Source organism: Elgaria multicarinata, chromosome 14, assembly GCF_023053635.1.
Source record: "Elgaria multicarinata webbii isolate HBS135686 ecotype San Diego chromosome 14, rElgMul1.1.pri, whole genome shotgun sequence".
Taxonomy (NCBI): Eukaryota; Metazoa; Chordata; class Lepidosauria; order Squamata; family Anguidae; genus Elgaria; species Elgaria multicarinata.
This window is the reverse complement of record NC_086184.1, coordinates 22,678,264-22,697,406: the sequence shown is the minus strand read 5'-3', so window position 1 is coordinate 22,697,406 and position 19,143 is coordinate 22,678,264. Positions and strand designations below refer to the sequence as shown.

The 19,143-nt window shown below is 43.7% G+C and overlaps 1 protein-coding gene across 1 annotated transcript in view; it reads right to left on the bottom strand.

Annotated features, from left to right (window-relative positions):
* Positions 1 to 12,248, bottom strand: part of VAT1L (vesicle amine transport 1 like) — a 74,914-nt gene extending 62,666 nt beyond the window's left edge. The window contains exon 1 of the mRNA XM_063141038.1: positions 12,009 to 12,248. Coding sequence (XP_062997108.1) covers positions 12,009 to 12,226 — 218 coding nt within the window. The 5' untranslated portion in view covers positions 12,227 to 12,248. The remainder of the gene's footprint in view (positions 1 to 12,008) is intronic.
* Positions 12,249 to 19,143: the final 6,895 nt, after the last annotated feature.

Below are 19,143 nucleotides of genomic sequence, written 5' to 3'. Positions count from 1 at the left end.
TCTGATTTAATTATTGTGGTCGATGGTGGGTTGCACACTGATTGGATCTCCAGCCCAGCCTCCAATTCTGTATCTACAATAAGTTTTTTCTATTTTCCCCTCTTGCTTTTTCATATGTTCAAGGCAGCATACAACCTACAATTAAATCCCAAAAAAGTCATTAAACCTAATAATGTTACACTGTGTACTGCCATGTACACTGATGACACTAAATATTTCTGTGTCTACAAGCTCTAATTTGTTTATCCGGATGATCCATCAGCTAGGTCTTGAGTGATTGCCAATGTTAATTGGTGAGGGTGCAAATTGTATAATTTTCGAGGAGGCTACTTTGATTCTGGTGTATTAATGCAATAGGGCATTTAAAAGACAATTAAAAGATAGCCTTTCCATCATAAAAATATTAAAAATAGGGTTTCCTAATAGATGATTTTTCAGTACCTTCAATATCTCAAAAAGACACGAGGTTATGGTGATATCTAACAAAACAGTGTGGAGGCAGACTATTAATAGGTTAAAAACTTTTCTAACTTTTATTATGTATTATTATTTCAGGAGACCACAATGATACAATGATGACAATGGAAAGGTAGACCTCCATATCAGGTGTGCACTAAATCTAATTCTTGGGCTGCCAGATGCTGAGCAAATTTTGGAAGCTTGCTGGTGGCAGAGAACATTGGATATATATTAGTCCTGACAGTGACTCCTCCATACTCTGTGTGAAACTCACCATGATGTAATTGGGACAGCAACAGGGGGCGAGGGAGGTGATGCATCTTAGAGGAAGGAAAGTGGTCATTTGTATGGAATGGACTGAATGCCTAAGATGCCATAAAGGGACCATAAATATTTCCACCTCCTAGTAGCCACTATATAAAATGTTTAGGAGGTAGAACATCATAGGAGCTCTTACAAGCTAATGTCATATCTTTAGGCAACACAAAGATGTAGTATGTGGCTATTTCTACCTGTTCATGGTAATTTTTTTGGTTTTAAAATAGTAATTATTTTTCAATTAGTTTTGATATTTCATTGGCTTTTAAAAAAAATTCTAATCTCATCCTATGGCCTTTGTTGCCATAGGATGGGAGTCCAAAAATAGTATGGAAGAATCCAGGAGTCTGTCTATATTGACATAGTCCAACCCAGTATCATAGTCCAGTATCAGAGGCAGTAAATCTGTATATGCTAGTTGCTGGGGAGCATGGGTGGGAGGGTGCTATTGCACCATGTCCTGCTTGGTTGATAGCTGGTTGGCCATTGTGTGAACTGAGCGTTGGACTAGATTGACTAGGGCTGTGCAAGCCTTGGGCCTCGGATTTGGAAATTCCAAATCACGGAGGCCATTTGATGTTGGATCCGCCATTTAATGTTGGATTTGCCATTTTCTTGCACAGCCCTTGGCCTCTGGTAAAGGAAGTGGGTGGCTCTCATCAAAAGCAGGGTCACTGGAGTATTCTGCATTGTGGCAGCGATCGCGGCAAGGAGTGGGTGATTGAGGAGGTGGTGATCACGCCAAGGAGCAGGCGATCACACTGAGAAGCAGGTGATTATGGCGGCGGAAGCAGCAGTGAGGACATGTGTGCCCACCATTCCTGGGCCCTGGTAAGTGCAGCTCTCCCAGGCAGTAGAAGGCTGTAACTTACTTAGGAAGCCTGAGGGCTTTGCAAGAAAATGGCAGACCTGTCATAAAATGGCCTCCGTGATTCAGATTTTCAAATCGGAGGCCTGCACAGCCCTACTTACCCCACTTTCATTCTCATGGTCTGGTTCTATATTCTGCTTCTTAGTTGCTCACCAGAGTGACCAAACATGGAATACTGTATAATTATTCAGAAATAACACTGTGGTTGCGTTATTTCTGATAACAATTTGGACAAATCCAACAACTCGAAAAACCTTTCAGCTGTAATACAAGTCCCACTTCCTTGAGTTAGCCCCACTGAGTAACGTTGGAATTAGTGTCCAGTAATCATGTCCAGTTCAAATCGAATGCACTCATGTGTTTTCATGTTCATTGTTCAGAGTGCCGAGCACATAGGAACAAGCAATGGAGAGAGGTAGGGAAGAAGGGTCATTAATGCATGGGACATAACTTGGTTTTCACAGAATCATAGAACTGAAAAGTGCTAAACATAATCTAGTCCAATTCCCTTCTCCAAGGTAGGCCCATGTAGCAACCTCTTCACCAACAAGACTCCACATAGGGCAGCGATGTATCCTACTTTACAGAGGACATCCTCTATTTGAAGGGCTGTCAGAGGATATTCCTCTATTTGAAGGCATGCTCTATTTGAAGGGCTGTCTAGTCCAAAGTCTGGTTCAAAGTAAAGAAGCTTAAGAAAGAAGGGATCTTGAAGACCTTGCATTTGCCCATCAACAGTGCCTGGACATCAGGCTAAGCTGGCACATGGCTGCAGTCTTCCTTACTATGGTTAGGTATATTGTATTTTTATTTAAATTATAGCATTTTTTTCTGAATTTGCATCTCCCCATATAAATTAGCATATGCAACTTTTATGCAAATGTGCGGCCTCTCCTGTCCTTTTTGGTGATGTGTTTCCTCTTTCTGGGTGATGCCTAAGTGGCTACCTTAGACACCAGACCATGCCATGCCACAAGCTTTGATCTTCAGACTTCGGTGTATCCCAAGTTAAGAACAGAAAAGCTGCCCTTCTCAGCAAGCACTGCTGCTGCTGCCACCTTTTGAATTTACCCACAATGCATCTGGGGTCATAACAGAGTATTGCTTGGAAGCAGCACCCTGTGAAGACCTGAGATGGTCTTAGAGAATTTATGAAAATGGTGGGCACAACAGCAGCTTGTTGTTGTTGTTGCTAGGGCTGATTGTCTAAATATAAAGTAAAAGAATATTTACTGCATTTTTTGGCATTTATATCCCACGGAACCCAAGGAAGCATACATAATCCTCCTCCTCTTCATTTTATCCTCACAACAACTATCCTGTGAGGTAAGTTGGGCTGAGAGTCTTTGCCTGGCCCGGCCCAAAGTCACCCAGCTGGGGGGGGGGGCTAGAACCTGGAACTCCCAACTTCTAGTCCAACACTCTAACCACTACACCACACTGGCTGGGGTGAGGAATCAAATGCCCTCAGAAGGGCTCAGCCCGTTGGCAAAAGCTTGACACTGCCAACTCCTGATGTCAGTCTTTGGTTGGGTCAGAGAGAATTCTCAATTCTCTTCACCTTCCCTTGAAGTAATATCTGGAGTCTCTCCAAAATAAATTATATTGGGTCTAAGGATGCTTCTGAAATCCTCCTCTCCTGAATTATTTTCAGAAGTTTTTAGAGTGCCACATAGACTTGTTTCCAGAATTGAAACTGAGGTGGAGTTCCATTTTTTTCCTCTCTCAGTTTGTACGGAGTACTAAGTAAGCACAGTTTGCTCCTGTAGCTTTCAGTTCTTTTAAGTCTATTTGTGTCTTTACCCCATCCTGTCCATCTACGTTCCCAATGCACCTGCACATCTTGATAAAACAGTGCTAAAAATCAAACCTGGTGCCTTGGTATGTATGGTTCTAGATGGTATATGTGGTTCTATCAATATTATTTTTGTGTGCTGTTTTGCCAATGTGCAGGAGGAATGCATGAGTGCACATCAGTAAAATTCTGTACAAAAGAATCTCAAGACAAACACATAGACTATCACATCCAGATTGATTTTTTACAAGCTTGAGTGTTACCTGTGTATGTGTGCACATTGGCAATGTAGAGAAGAAAAGGATATGAAGTGAACTGATTATTTATTTTTATTATTATTTAACAGACTTCATAGTGCCCTTTAATGTGTTAACCCTGCCAAGTAATCAGTAAAGCAAGAATAGAATAATAATGCAAGCTATTTAAATATAATAACAATAAAAATTAACAAGATAAAAACAATATTAAATAATATTAAAATAATAGCAGCAGCTAAAACCATTATGAACACACAGTGCAATAATATTACCTCAAATCAGACTGGATTAAGAATAATGTTTAGGGCTCTTCTAATAGCCAGCAGAGGGAGCCAAGCATATCTCCCTGGGTAAGAAATTCACAGACACAGGGCCACCACAAAGAAAGCCCTGTCTTTGGTACTCACCAGCCTAATAGGACTCACCAGTAGGGATGTCGGAGAAATCCGGTTGCGGGCGTGGAGCTGGACTTCAGTTCATCTTCTGCTAGCTGGCCCAACTTGGCCTGCAGTGAATCAGGTCAGCTAGCAGATTTTCAGTGTTTTCTAATTTGTGCAAATTACACAAACCTGACTGTAATTTGCAGTGTACATGAATTGCAGCTGTAATTTGAGCAAATATCTATTTGCAAAAATTACAACTGACAAATTACAACCATGGCTTGGCTTGCAAATGCAGGCTGAAACGGGCCTGTTGAGTCCAGAAAAGCCAGATTTTCCAGAAATGGACATCCCTACTCACCAGTGGACCACAGAGTAGAGCCTCCAATACCAATTTTAAGGCCTGGGCAGGTACATATGGGTATAGGCAGTCCTTAGGATAGATTGGCTTGCAACTGATTCATGCCTTAAAGTCTAACACCAGCAACTGAAATTGGGGTCAGAATTGAATATGGAGCCATAGTAACTGGTGTAGAATTGCAAGGTACTAAAAATGCAGCAAACTGTGGCCTGGTTCAGATGGTCACTTGAGGCTTCGGAGAAGACAGTAATCCAGTTTGGCAACACAAGGGATGCATTATTTGTTAGGTTACACAAACTGGGGCTCCCTCCCTCTCCCTAATTCTTTTCTCAGGTATCTCTACTCCACCCACCCACAAATAGGCCTTCGTACTTCCAGAACGTTCTCTGGTCTTCTGGGCCCACCTCTCCACAGACACCTCTCCCACTAAGAGCTGTCCTTAAAGATACATAAAGCATACACTATTTATGTATTTATTACATATCTATACAGACCAATAGTTGAAGCTCTCTTTATATGTTACAATAGATTAGCAAAGCAGGGAAATAAAACAAGTAGGGAAAATAAACCAAGGCCTTAGCTAGATTTACTGGTTTAGCAGGAAGGAAGGGTAAAGATATGGTGATATTTTTATCGTGAAATCTCCCCCTCTGTTCACACGTGACGTCAGAGGGAGAGGTGTCGTAGCCGCCATTTTGGTTTTTTTTCTTAAATGGGAAGATGTGCACAAGCGCTCGTGCGCAAAAGGTAAGGTGTTTTTTTTAAAAAAAAAGTATTTTCCCCACTCCCCCACCCTACCCTTGATGGGCACAGTGCTCCTGAGGAGCTCTGCGCCCCGTGCATGGTTCCCAGCTCCTCGCGAGGAACCACAAGGAACCAGGACAAACCGCGACGCCCAGCCACACATTCCACGGTCTCAGGTTCAGCCTGGGACTGCGGAAAAACCGGGCTCAAAGGGTAGGGCGAGATCCCGGGGCAAGAGAGGGATCATCCCTCCCTGATCCTGGGATCCCCTGTGTGTCATGTGAATGCACAGGGATGATCCCGGGGAGAGCCCTGGGATTTTGCCCGGTCTAGCTAAGGCCTAAGATGTAACAAGGAACTCTGGCTTAATACAAGCCAGGGTACTTGTGTTGAAACTGGCATGTTTGGAAGCAATGTACGTTCAAGGCTTCATAGAACATGGTTTATGAAGCCTCAAATGATTGTCTGAACCAGACGAGTTATATGCTCCGATTTTGGAATATTTAAACTTGTCTTAGTTATATTAGCGTTCAGGACGAGTGAGAAGTACATAGGGTAAGCCCCATGAATAATCAAGGATTGGGGCACAGCAGCAGGTCAGCCAACAATAATGTGAAATACAGAATGGAACTGCTGGCGTAACACTATCTAGGATCAGATACATTTCAGTTTTTGGAGATCCCACAGAACTGAGCAGGATTTTAAGGAAGAAAGACACACACACAACCCAGATGCCGCTTTTCAGCTGACCCTTGGCAAAACAAACCGATTCACCCCCAGGTAACATCACTCTCAAGTGTCAACTGTTCCTAAAATAAGCACTGCAGCGTTCACCTTGACATTTTCTTCCCTCTAAATGCCAGGGCATTTGCGTAGCGAGAGCAGAGCACAGCTCTTTGATGACAGAACTCCTCCGCCCCTCCCTGACACGAATGCCCAGAGGTCTTAACATCAGCTGATTTCTAATATAGATTTGTTTGTAAAGAACTCACGGGGGCATAGCATCCTGCAATTATTAAAGAGAGAGAGAGAGAAATGGTAAGCAATGCAGCAAAAGAGCGTGACACTTCTCCTATTATCAAAGTGGATGTCCCTCATATGTAGGAATGGGTGAACATGAAATGTTTGAGCTTGTTGCGTTCCACTGAATTCCTCCACAAAGCTTGCCTTGTTACCAAACGCAAGCATATTTTTTTTTAATCAGAAAAAAATGTGCCATTTTAGAAATCTGCAACCAAAATGTGAATATCCCCGCCCTTCAGTAAAGCATGAAGTATGTACATTTTTTGAACGGGTTCGCAAATTCGGAAACGTGTAAACATTTTCTCCAGAAACGTGTGCATGTTCACCCTCGGGGTTTGAGAACGACCTTTTTGCAAATCCAAGCAACGTCCTGATACATCCCTGACCATATGCACATGCATCAAATCAGGGGAAGGGATAGAGCTGGAGAGGGTCTCCTACAGAGGGTCTCCTAAAGTATGGGGTGGAAATGGTGTTTTAAAAAGGCTCCCCCACTGCAACAGTGCACACTGAAGGATAAATGTGTGTGCTGCCCTTACGCTGCTAGTGAAGTCACTGTGCAGCAGAGGTCAAAGTGTAGGCGTGAGCTCTCATTGACTGGAATTCCAATTTGAACTGGGGAATTGTGCTCAGTGGAGTGCACACTCTCAGCAGTAAGTTCTCACAGCTGCTAAAGGTATCAGGAGCTGCCAGGACTGGAGACCAGGATCTTCAGTTCTCTGTGTAGCTCCCCATAAGAACATAAGAAGTGCCATGTGGATCAGACCAAGGGTCCATCCTTACACCCATGAACATCACACCCCCCTCCCAAGCTGAGCTCTTTTCTGCTGCCAGAGGAAGACCTCCATGGCATCCTCACCCCCTCCAGCTAGCAGATCTGGGGGTTAGAACTATGCTGTAAATAGGATCCTCCATTATTAATTTAGGGTACAAATAAGCCTTCAAATTCGAGGCATTTCCTGCTCTGCATTTTAGCTAGATGGGTGATTTTATCCATCTGGCATAGGCTTTGGGGAGGGCAGGAGGCTGGAGATATCTCATGGCCCCACGGCCCTGGTCTCGTCCCCTCCCAGCTCCTGGGAACACCTCCTTTTCCCCATCCCCATGTTCTGTTTTGTGAGCGTGGTTCTCTCCACATTGGCTATGAGGGGGAGGAAGAGGGCAGCGCGGTTTCCTGGTTCCCAACTCACAGCCCTGTTGGAGCCAGGAAGATGAACAATCCTATAACCTTCCCCAGACACTGTCTAGGTGACCCAGGATTGGTCCCTTAGACATTACTTTTATAGCCTGCCTTTCTACCAGGGAACATCAGACAATGGACATAAAGTTCCAAGGTAATCCCCCATCCACTGATGAAACCCACACCAGCTTAATTGAATGTCTTTAATTATTTAATTTATAGTTTAAAATTTTCTTTTTTAAAGATTTTTTTTAAAAAAGAAGAATGTTAAACTTAATTAATTTAACATATCTTATTGTAAATTGTACCAGCACTATTTTTTAATGGAGCATGGGTAGAAATATCTGGCAAATAAAGAACTATGTGAAGAAAACTGCACTCTCACTGTACACTGTGGATGTAGGATAAACACAAAACCCTTGTCTGCCTTAGAGGACTTTCATGCTCACATGGCAGAAAATAGTCCATCAACATTCTGCTTTACTGAACCAGACAAGCTAAAGACCATGTGAGTTTTATCTACTTGCACAAAAGCATGGGTGATTACATCTCGAGGTTGTCTTCAAATTGCAAGAGTTAAAGGACGGGCGCGTGCAACTTCTCATTGCTTTCCATTGTATGAACAACGGGATGGATTCAAATTTAAGTTAGTCCTCTTTCGGTCCCACTGAAGTCAACCTGAAAGGTTAGTCATGACTAGCTTAACTCCCATTGATTTCAGCGGGATTTAAGTGCAACTAACTTAGTCGGGATTCAACCCAATTAAAATACTCAACAGGCAGTGCAATCCAATTCATTTTTACACAGAAGTAAGTCCCACTGAGCTCAATGGGGCTTATGCATAAGTAAGTGTGTGTTTTAGAGGCCAATGTAACACTTTTTCTCTAAAACCTGGAGAGTTGTCCATCTGGGGTCTCTTAGCATGCAACCCTACGCATATTTAGACCAAAACAAGTCCTACAACTCCCACCATTTCTATGCCAGCGTAGAAGACGATGATGGAAGACAAGAGAAAAATCAATCATGAACTTGCTCATGGCCCATCTTTTCCAAAACGCCATAGCTCTGAGGATCTTCCGTATAGCAGTCAATCACAGTTAATGTCAACATGTTCTGCCTCAAAAACCACAATGTGAAATTGGCCTTTAAAACAAACCTCCAGATAGCTTCTGCATTTACTGAATTGACTGAAATTAATTATGACTTTTCTCCAGCATAAGACTATTGTCTATTGTGGGTTACATTTCTTTCTTTCTTTTTTAATAAAGGCCCAACTATGTTGTTAAATAAACATTGTTTATTTCCATTGTTTTTAGCTGTTTACATTGTTTTAATTTATCTATCTTAAAAATGTAGATTATTATTTTTTAATGTTGCATTTTTATGAATTGTTATAAATGGCCTGGAGTACTTCAGTTATGGGTTGATATAGAAGTGAAATAAATAAAAATAAAATTTGACTAAGTAATGTGACTTTTCCTATACTTTTGGTTGATTATAGGATTCGAAAACCAAATCCTATAATCAACCAAATTCATTATAGGATTTGGGTGGGTTGGAGAAGGAAGGATAATTATGTTTTGGGGTTTGTTTTTTTGTAATCCTGTGTGTGTGTGTGTGTGTGTGTGTGTGTATTTCTAATACATATCTTGCAATTGATTGATTTATGAATTGGTTAATGAGGGTTATTTTGTTACAAAATGTATAAACAATACCGAAGGATATGGAAGGGGCAAAGTGAAGTGTGGGGCTGGGTTTTGTCCAACATATTAAATTTCTGAAAGAGAAATAATAGGTGGTGACTGTTCATTTGTTGTTTCAACTAGGGGTGTGCATGGACCCCCCACTCCGCTTCACTTTCAGATCCGCCATTTTTCGGATCGGGCCGCTCCGCCCCGCCCCCACTCCGCCTATGCCCACTCCGCTCCGCTCAGAGCTCTGGATCCGGATCGGAGCTCCGTTCCCCCCCCATAGGGGGGGTTACCGGGCCCTGCTGCCATCGCTGCCCATGTGGCGATGGCGGCAGAGCCCGGTAAGGGGGAGGGGGGGCCTTACCTGCCTCCGTCCGTGGTCCGTCGCCGTCTTCAATTGAGCCCGCGGTTCCACCAGGAAGTCTGGGCCGCAAGCGGCCCAGACTTCCTGCTGGAACCATGGGCTCAACTGAAGACGCTGATGGACCACGGACGGAGGCAGGTAAGGGAGAGGGGGGAGGGGTTACCAGGCCCTGCTGCTGTCGCCGCATGGGCGACAGCGACAGCAGCAGGGCCCGGTAAACCCCACTTACCTTTCCGGCGGAGCTCCGGATCGAGGCGAAGGATCCGCCTTCACCTCGATCCTCTTCGCCACGCTCCGCCGGCCCCCCAATCCTCTTCGCCTCCGCCTCAAGGGCAGGCGAAGCCCCCCGCTCCGCTTCTAATTCGCCGGTCCGATTAGAAGCGGAGCACATCCCTAGTTTCAACCATCACGGTCATATCAACTTTACAGATGCCATACAGGTAAGCACACAAAAACTCAACAATGCAAAGAAGTAAAATACAAAAGATACTAAAAAAGTTTTCATTAGAAGGTGCCCACAAAATGAAATTTAACATGAAGTTTTAACATATCAGTAGTATTAACTTTTATACATTTATGGACCTTTTAATGTAAATTCTTAGTGTCTCTTATTTTAATTCTCTGTATTAAAATGAACTTTTACATATTTGTGGGCACCTTCTAATGAAAACCTTTTCTGTATCTTTTGTAATTTACTTCTTTGCATTGCTGAGTTTTTTGTGTGCTTATCTGTATGGCATCTGTAACGCTGATATGACCATGATGGTTGAAACAACAAATAAACAGGTAGGAGTAGGTAATAGTAGAAGTATTAAACGTCAATGTGAAGCAAATCCTACTGATGCTGATGGGTTAACTTTCAAGAAAGAATACACTGGATTGCGGTTTTAGCTTCATTTACAGATTATGATCCATTTCTAATTTCTTTGGAGACAGTATCTTTGGCCTTAGCTAGACCTAAGGTTTATCCCGGGATCATCCTGGGGTTGTACATGCCTGCTCCCGGGATATCCTGTGTGTCATTTACATTAACAGGGATGACCCTGGGATGATCCCGAGATAAACCTTAGGTCTATCTAAGGCCTTTCTTTCCAGCAACTACAGGAGTCCAACGATGGGGTTGTGGGGTTATCTTTTCCCCCTCCAGCCACTGTAATCTGGCACCGCCTATGCTAACCTGCCTCTTACATAAAATCCATTCTCATGTCGCACTAACCCCACTAGTCGTTAGAACACCAATCTTTCCTTTTCTGCAAGCATTAGACAACCTTGACAATGTTTTGCTAGGCATACATAACGCAGAGCATCAATGAAAAATAATGAAATTTGCAGGAAGGATTGTCAGGCAGTGGGGAAAGGGGTGTGTGTGTGTATGTGTGTACGCGTGATGGGGAATTTGTTCTGAGCTCAGGCAATAAAGGAATTTGTTCTGAGCTCAGGCGATAAAAGAAAAGGAGCTCCTCCCGATTTCAGCTGGGTCAGAACAACCAAACACAATCAATCCATATCTGACAGGCAAAAAAGAAAAAAGAAAGAAAGAAAGAAAGAAAAAGTTAACACCACGCAAGAAAGCTATCAGAATGACAAGGCAAGCAGCATTTTGGAAATCAGCCAGTCTACTACTAAACTGCAGAGTCACAAACATGGGAGAAGAGTTAAGACTGATGGAAAAGAAGTACAGGAGGCCAAAATGCTGCTCTGCTCCATCACAACCATTCAAAAGGCTGGAGCAATAGGAGTTACCGATTGTCACTGTCTCCCAAGCTGCACTAAAATGCAAGCATGGTCCATTTCTAAGATGGTCTGTTGCCAAACATGGCAGCAAGGCAACCAGACCAAGGGAATAGGGGGGAAAAAGAGAGGAGAAATTAATGAGCCTTAAATTCGATGGACATTTTCCTGGGCGAACTCCACTGAACACAGCGAGATTTACTGCTGAGTCAATGTGCATAGGATTGCACCGGAAGGCTGCAATCCAAGGCACCCTTACTTGGGAGTAAGCCTCATTGCAGTTAGTGAGACTTACTTCTGAGTAAGCGTGTAGCACCCTTACTTGTGTAGCCCCATTGTACTGAGAGTAGGGCTTACTTCTGGGTGTAAACATGCTTAGGATCGCGCCCTTACTTGGAGAGTAAGACCCATTGCGCTAGGGTGGGGGCTTACTCCCAAGTAAAGATGCTCAGACTCAGGCTGTAAGTTTGCAAAAACGTGAGTGGGGAGGGCAAACTGCGTTTCCTGAGCCCCCTTTCCCATCCACTCACAAGGGCAAATCAGAGCCTTCCTCTGTCTCCATTTGATGGGGTCGAAAGCGGCGCGCATCCTTCCAGCACCACCACCCCGGGCCAAGCACCGAGGGACTGCCAGAAGTAGGGCTTGGCGTTGGGGGGTGGGTGGGGTGGGGGAGAGGGTGGGCGAGGCAGAGGGGGGGAGATGCTTCTTGAGGAGCGGATGAGAAAGAGAAGAAAGAAAGAAAAGGAATAAATAATAATAATAATAATAATAATAATAATAATAATAATAATAATAATAACAATAATAATAAATTAATAATAAATAATACTGGACCAGGCTTTGACTCGGATCTTGAGTTCTCCTTCCTGCGGCTCCGGCATCACTTTTTTGGACACGCGCAGCTTGTTCAAGCCCCCGAAGGCAGACAGCAGGACGGCTCGCATCTCTTTGGCATCCGCAGCCCTGGGGCTGCCGCTGCCTCCGCCTTCGGCTGCCTCCTTCTCTATCATCTGCTCGGTCTCCTCCGCTTTCTCGGTGCCTTCCTTGGCCATGGCGCTGCTGGGGAAGAACGGAGGCTGGCTGGGGGGCTGGCTGGCTGGCTGGCTGGCGAGAGAGACGCGAAGCCGCAAGAGGCAGAGAGAGAGAGAGAGAGAGAGGGAGGGAGGGAGGGAGAGGGGGGGCGCTCTCCCCTGCTCGCGCAGCTCGGCCCTCCTCCTGTTGAATGTGCGCGTGAGGATGCTCAGAGCTGGGCGAGGGCTGCAGACGGCGGAAGCAGCCGTACCACAACCAATGGAGTAGATGCGCAGCAGCAAAAAAACCCCACCAAACATATAAAAATAAAATTAAAAAATGAGGGGGAGGGGAATACGCACGTACACAACTCCCCAGCGCCCCTTGCAATGTTATCCCGGTCAGTGAGCTCAGCAGCGGGCGGATGGGCACGTCTGTAGGCTCCGTGGGGCAGAGCGCTTCTTTGGTTGAAAGGCTAGAAAGCCGGGCATCATGCACTGGGGTGGTATTACATTTTCATCTTCATCATCATGTTGGTGATGAATGGAATTTTTTTTTTTGGGGGGGGGGGGGTAATCGGGCAATTAAAAAAGTAATCGTTACCTTCATTTGTATTTATTTGGGGGAATTTGGGGTCTTTATTCGTTTAACAATTTTTTTTTAAAAAAAATTTTTTGCCTTGTTTATGCGTTGGTGGTTTTTCTTTCCTTATAAGAACTTAAGAGGAGCCGTGCTGGATCAGACCGAGGGTCCATGTAGTCCAGCGTTCTGGTCACACAGGGGCCAACCAGCTGTCGACCAGGGACCTGTAAGCAGGACACAGATGCAACAGCACCCTTCAAAACCATGTTCCACCGGAAATGGGTGAATATATTGGCCTACTGCATCTGATACTGGAGGTGGCACACAACCATTAGGAGTAGCCATGGATATAGCCTTTTTGTTTGTTTTCACGCTTATATGTTTGAAATCGCTTTTGTAAACCATTTTGAATTTTGGAAAAGTAGCTAAGGGTGCAATGCTGGGCAGATTCAGGCAGAAAAAAGCCCTGCAACTCCCAGCATTTCCTAGTCACGACTCCCTCCCCCGCATCTAAAACTGCATAGGGTTGCAATCCTATTCTTGTTTAGACAGGAAAAAGTCCTACGACTCCCAGCAGTGCAGACTGTGAATGTATGTGTCAATGTGTGTGTGTGAATGTGTCTGTGTTTATGCATGTACGTGTATGTGCATGTATGTGTACACAGCACATGTGTGCTCCTGGAATACACACAATGGGCTCCCAGGGACAAAAAGGCTGTGCACCCCCTATTCTAAAGGAAACAGTTGTCTGATGGGAACAAATTGCCCTCCTTTGTTGGGGAGACCTACTTTGCTGGAGGTATTTCTTTATTTATAATATTACAATAAAGTTGTGAACATAAGAAAAACAATAGTAAAAAGATTAAAACACCATATTAAAATTATTTTTTATTTTAAAAAGAATGTCAATAAAAAACATGCTTGGTCATTTAAGGAATGCTTCCTGGAGCAGAACTGTTTTCAGAAAGTGACAGAAACAACACAGTGTTGGCAGCTGCCTGACATCCAGGGGCAGGGAGTTCCAAAGGAAGGGGGCCACCACGCTGAAGGCTCTTCTTCGGCTGGATGCCAATCGGGTGATATGTCCATGTGGACCTACCAGCAGAGCCTGGATGGCCATCACTGAGGGATGCTATAGTTGTAACTCGCATTGTAGCTCCTGCATTGAGCAGGGGAGTTTGATTAGATGATCTCGAAGGACCCTTCTGACTCTGTAATTCTGAGATTCTATGATTTCTGAACACCACAGTCCAAAGTAAATAGCACAGTTCACACCTTCGAAACACTGTAATCATCTACATGTCCCTGTGAATGCATACATTTCAGTCTGCAGGGCAGTCAGAGGAAGACACAATCAGGAAGGGAGATACCACAGTTTAATTCCACTCTGGCCTGTCCGGTGACATACATACTCCAACCGACCCCACTGCAGATAGACTGCTCTTGCCCAACGGCCTTCAAAACCTAGAGCTGGCACTGCGTCGAAAGAATTGCAGGGTTTCCCAGAACACCTGTGGTTGGTGCCTCTGATTTCAGTAGGGCTGTGATTCCATTCTGGGTTTTAGTCAGAAGCAGCCAGAACTCAAATGGAGCTATCCAAGGTGGTGAGCCTCATTCCCAAAATGGGATCAGGACCTTGGAAAACTCCTTTAGAGTATTGAATGAATCACAGCCCTACCAAAATTGCAGCCACTGGCGCAGAACACATTTGAAAGCATTGTTCTAAGTAAATGACACTACTGTAATCACCTCTTGGTTTTATTGACATCTCTAATTGTATAGAAATGCCATGAATTACATGGCTTAAACATACCCATAAACTATGGTCTTAGCTAGACCTAAGGTTTATCCTGGGATCATCCCGGGATCATCCCTGTTCATGTAAATGACACACAGGGGATCCCGGGAGCAGGCAGGGACGACCCCGGGACAATCCCGGGATAAACCTTAGGTCTAGCTAAGGCCTAAGCTTAACATCTAAGTTCCTCTTGTGAGCGCCTACTCTGAGTGAGGCTCAGAAGATGGCAAAAAGGGAGAGGGCCTTCTTGGTGGTGCCCCCACTTCCTGATGAGGCCCACCTGGTGCCATCATTGCTATCTTTTCGGTGCCAACCAGGTCAAAACGTTTCTCTTTTCCCAGGCTTTTAGCAGCATGTGCTGAGTCCTACACCTTTTCTACACCTAAGGATTATCCCAGGAAAATGGAGGGATTGTCCATGACTGCTCCCAGGATACCCTGTGTGACATTTGCATGCACAGGGATGATCCCAGGATGATCCCAGGAAAAAAGGCAGGTGTAGAAACAGCCCCAGAGTTGTTTTTATTGCTCATAGTTGTTATGAGCAACATAGTTGTTATGAGCATAGTTGTTATGAGCATAGTTGTTATGCTATGATTGCTCATAGTTGTTTTTAGATGTATGTTTTCTCTGTGTGTACTTTCTGTTGTGTATTTTTAGAATTTGTATATTTTTTAAAGTTTTAATATTTGTAAACCACCCAGACAGCTTCGGCTGTAGAGCAGTATCAAAATGTAAATAATAATAATAATAATAATAATAATAATAATAAGAAGAAGAAGAAGAAGAAGAAGAAGAAGAAGAAGAAGAAGTGCATATGTCCATGGCCACATGGGGTGGCAGTGATTACACCCGCTTCAACAAAAGTACTCTGCACATGATAAGAAACATAGCCTTCTTTGTGATTAGTCCCCATGATCCATCCCTGGGCCTTTGATATGTTTAAAACAAAACTGGTTTTCTGCATCAAATATATAAGTTTACTACGCACTATATACTACTTTATATAGGCTTTCTGCAGACAGAGATATCAAAAGACACTATAAACAGCCCATTCCCTCAACTACGATTGCCCGTCTAAAAACTTGAAATTGCACACATATGGATCTACTTCTCTGAAATTATGCTTTTGAAATGAATGCTGCAGACGAAAAGCACTCCCGAAATGTCAGCTCATTTTTTTCTGTCTGCTCTTTTCTTTCGGGGCAACTTGCTTCAGACGCGTTGACAACTTCCTTTGTCCCAGTGTGTTGAACCACTTAGGTCTGAATTTCGTTGTCTGTAACCCTCCACAGCCCCCATTTCCATCTATAATAGACCTGTTTGCTTGCATGAAGAAATAAAGGATTTGATGCTAACGAGCAAAGGAACAAAAGAGCAATAGGAATGTGTCCTAATTAAGCAGGGCTGAGTTTGTAAAATAGGAAAAGCTGGGTTTACGATCCCCAAATTCCAGATGTCAGGTGGGTGGGAAAGGTGGCAGCTGTAGCTTGCAACGGTAATGGGGAAAGGCACGGTAGTGCATGCACTGGTAACTTCCAGATTAGACTACTGCAATGCACTGTACATGGGGCTGCCCTTGAAGATGACTCAGAAGTTGCAGCTAGTGCAACATGCAGCAGCTAGACTGCTGGCAGGTACATCTTACAGAGACCACATAATGCTGGTCTTAAAGGAATTGCACTGGCTGCCTATATGCTTCCGGTCGGAATTCAAGGTGTCGGTAATGACGTTTAAAGCCCTAAACGGCCTGGGACCTCGATACTTGAGGGAGCGCCTCTTCTTATGTATGCTTGCCTGAGACTTGAGATCTGTTGGAGGAGCCCTTCTCCAAATCCCACCAGCGCAACACATATGCTATGGTAGGACATGGGAGAGGCCTTTCTCTGTGGTGGCACCCTGACTGTGGAATGCCCTCCCCTTGAAGGCTCAACTGGTGCCAACCCTGATTTCATTTCGACGCCAAGTAAAAACATGGCTTTTTAACAAAGCCTTTAATGGTTAAATTCACTAAGATGGCACATTGTTTTAATTGTTTTCATTGCTTTTAAATTATATATTGTTTTAACTCGGTTCATGGTTTAATTTGTTTTTAGCTGTGTATATTTCATACAGTCCGCCCCGCACACTCAGGTCCTCTGGGGTGAACTTACTTCAGTCAGCTAAAACTAGGCTGACATCAGTTTCCCAGAGGACCTTTTCTTCTGTTGCCCACAGATTGTGGAATGGCCTGCCGGAGGAGATTCGTAAAATTAACTCTCCGTGTGATTTTAAGGCAGCTTTAAAGACTAGCCTTTTGCGGCAGGCCTATCTAGATCAATGTAAAATCAAGAATTTTTAAGATGTATTGATGTATTTAAGATGTATTGATTCTGTACTAATGTTGTTCCCCGCCTCGATCCAAAGAGAGAGGCGGGTAATAAATAAATAAATAAATATATTATTATTATTATTATTATTATTATTATTATTATTATTATTATTATTATTACCTGTACGCCGTAAGACCCTAAGATGCCCTGATATCTTAATGATATAGGACAGGATTAAAATGTTTTAAATAAATAAATAAATAAATAAATAAATAAATGTGCCTAGAAATGCTCTTGGATTTTTTTCTGAAAAAACAAGTGAAAAACACATCCAGACCTTCTTCAGATGAGTGTTTTACAGCATGCTCATGACTGCCCACTCACGGATGTTCATGGGTCATTTTGATGATACAGTCGTCATCTCCTGCTCCTTTTGCTCTTTTTTCCCTCACAAAATAAAACCCTGAAAACCCATCTTTTCTAAGCTATAGCGATATTTCTCACTATTTCTTGCCACATGCAGGAGACATTGCACTTTAAAATGCCCACTGGAGGTAGCTGTCCCACTAAATTGAAGAGCCAGTGTGGTGTAGTGGCTAAGGTGTTGGACTAGGAGTCGGGAGATCCGGGTTCTAGTCCACACTCAGCCATGGCAGCTCACTGGGTGTCTTTGGGCCACTCACACACTCTTAGCCCAACCTACCTCACAGGGTTGTTGTTGAGAGGGTAACGTGGAGAGGAGGAGGATTGCGTATGCCGCCTTGGATGAAAAAAGGTGGGATATAAATGTAATAAATAATAAATAAATAAATAAACTGAACATAGTCACAGCTTTCTTCCCTGTGTGGTTCTGCTCTTCCGTATTGTGGAAGAGAACCAGTAAGTGTAGTAGTGGTAAGGAACACCATTTCTCGCCTGTCTGAAAATTCTCCCAGTCAAATAGCGAGGGAAACTCAACTCTGCCATCGGGTTGCCACATTAAAAAACAAACAAAAACCCTGCGTCTTTTTGAACCACACGTCATGTTGCTAGGAAAACCTGAACCTAAAATATTACTGGGTTTGGGGCAACTCTTAATGGTGTAGGAACAGAGCCGGTAAGGAAGATGGCAACCTTAGCCTTGCTAACCAGGCATCAGCTTCTGAAACTGATTGTGGTGCCTGATGTCATTGGGACCCCGAGAAAAATGAACAAAGGGGAAAAAAAGAATCACATTCTTCTATGGATTGTGTTGTAAAGCTGAGGCCTGATTTGCATGTCTGTGTATATAAGATGATATCTTATCAATAGAAGATTTGAAGTTGGCCATATCAATTGAAATGATGTTTTGGAGATTATACCCTCATGGAGCCATTTTATTGTCTAAACTCAAACTGTCTGTAACCTATATCTTTAATTTAAGACTACATGATTTTTCTTTTACACTCTAGCTTTAAATAAAGTTGCAGTGAATATTCAGTAGTTTCAATTTCATGGGCCAAAGTGAACCATTTCGGTTGAGTAGACATTCCCTCCCTACAACCTCTTGGTGTGATTAGCCACTATTTTTCAATTTTAGGAGCTCCTGACTGCTGCTGCTGCTTTCTCTTTCCTGGATTAGTCACATGAGCGATTCTACTCAATTTCAATCAGGGTTCACAAAGTGAATGGGATGATGTCACAATGTTAGGTAGCTGATAATGACATCACTGGTGACAGTGGAGAGCAAACTGAGAACAAGCGCAAGGGAAGGCAACGTAAATGATCATGCCAACATTTTTGCGAGGAGTGGAGAGAAACTCCAAAAACATGAGTCGTTTTGGCTCAGTCTTAGTCTTAAAGTGATTCAACAAGATCTAAACTACACACTATGTCAAATATGTGTGCAGCTGATCCTCACATCCTTGTTCTTGTACCACAGAGAAAGTGTGTAGGGTCCTTATCTGGATTGAGTCCGGTGTCAAGATCAGGCCCAGTCTACCTGGTATGGATTCTGTATTGGACTTTGAGCAAGAAGAAGAAGAAGGAGGGGGAGGGGGAGGGGGAGAAGGAGAAGGAGAAGGAGAAGAAGTTCAGCCAAGACAAGAAGCAGGGGAAGAAATTCTCCAAGACTCTCCAGGAGTCAAAGAGGAATCTTCCCAGGAGCTTATTGATCAGAAGTCCAAGGTTCAACTATCATCTTCCCTCGCCTCCCTGTCCCTGGAAACTCAGTCTTTGGGGAAGGGAGCATTGGAATTGGCAGATCCCAGAGTCTGCCACAGGGTCAAGTGGGCGGAGTTGAGAGGAGG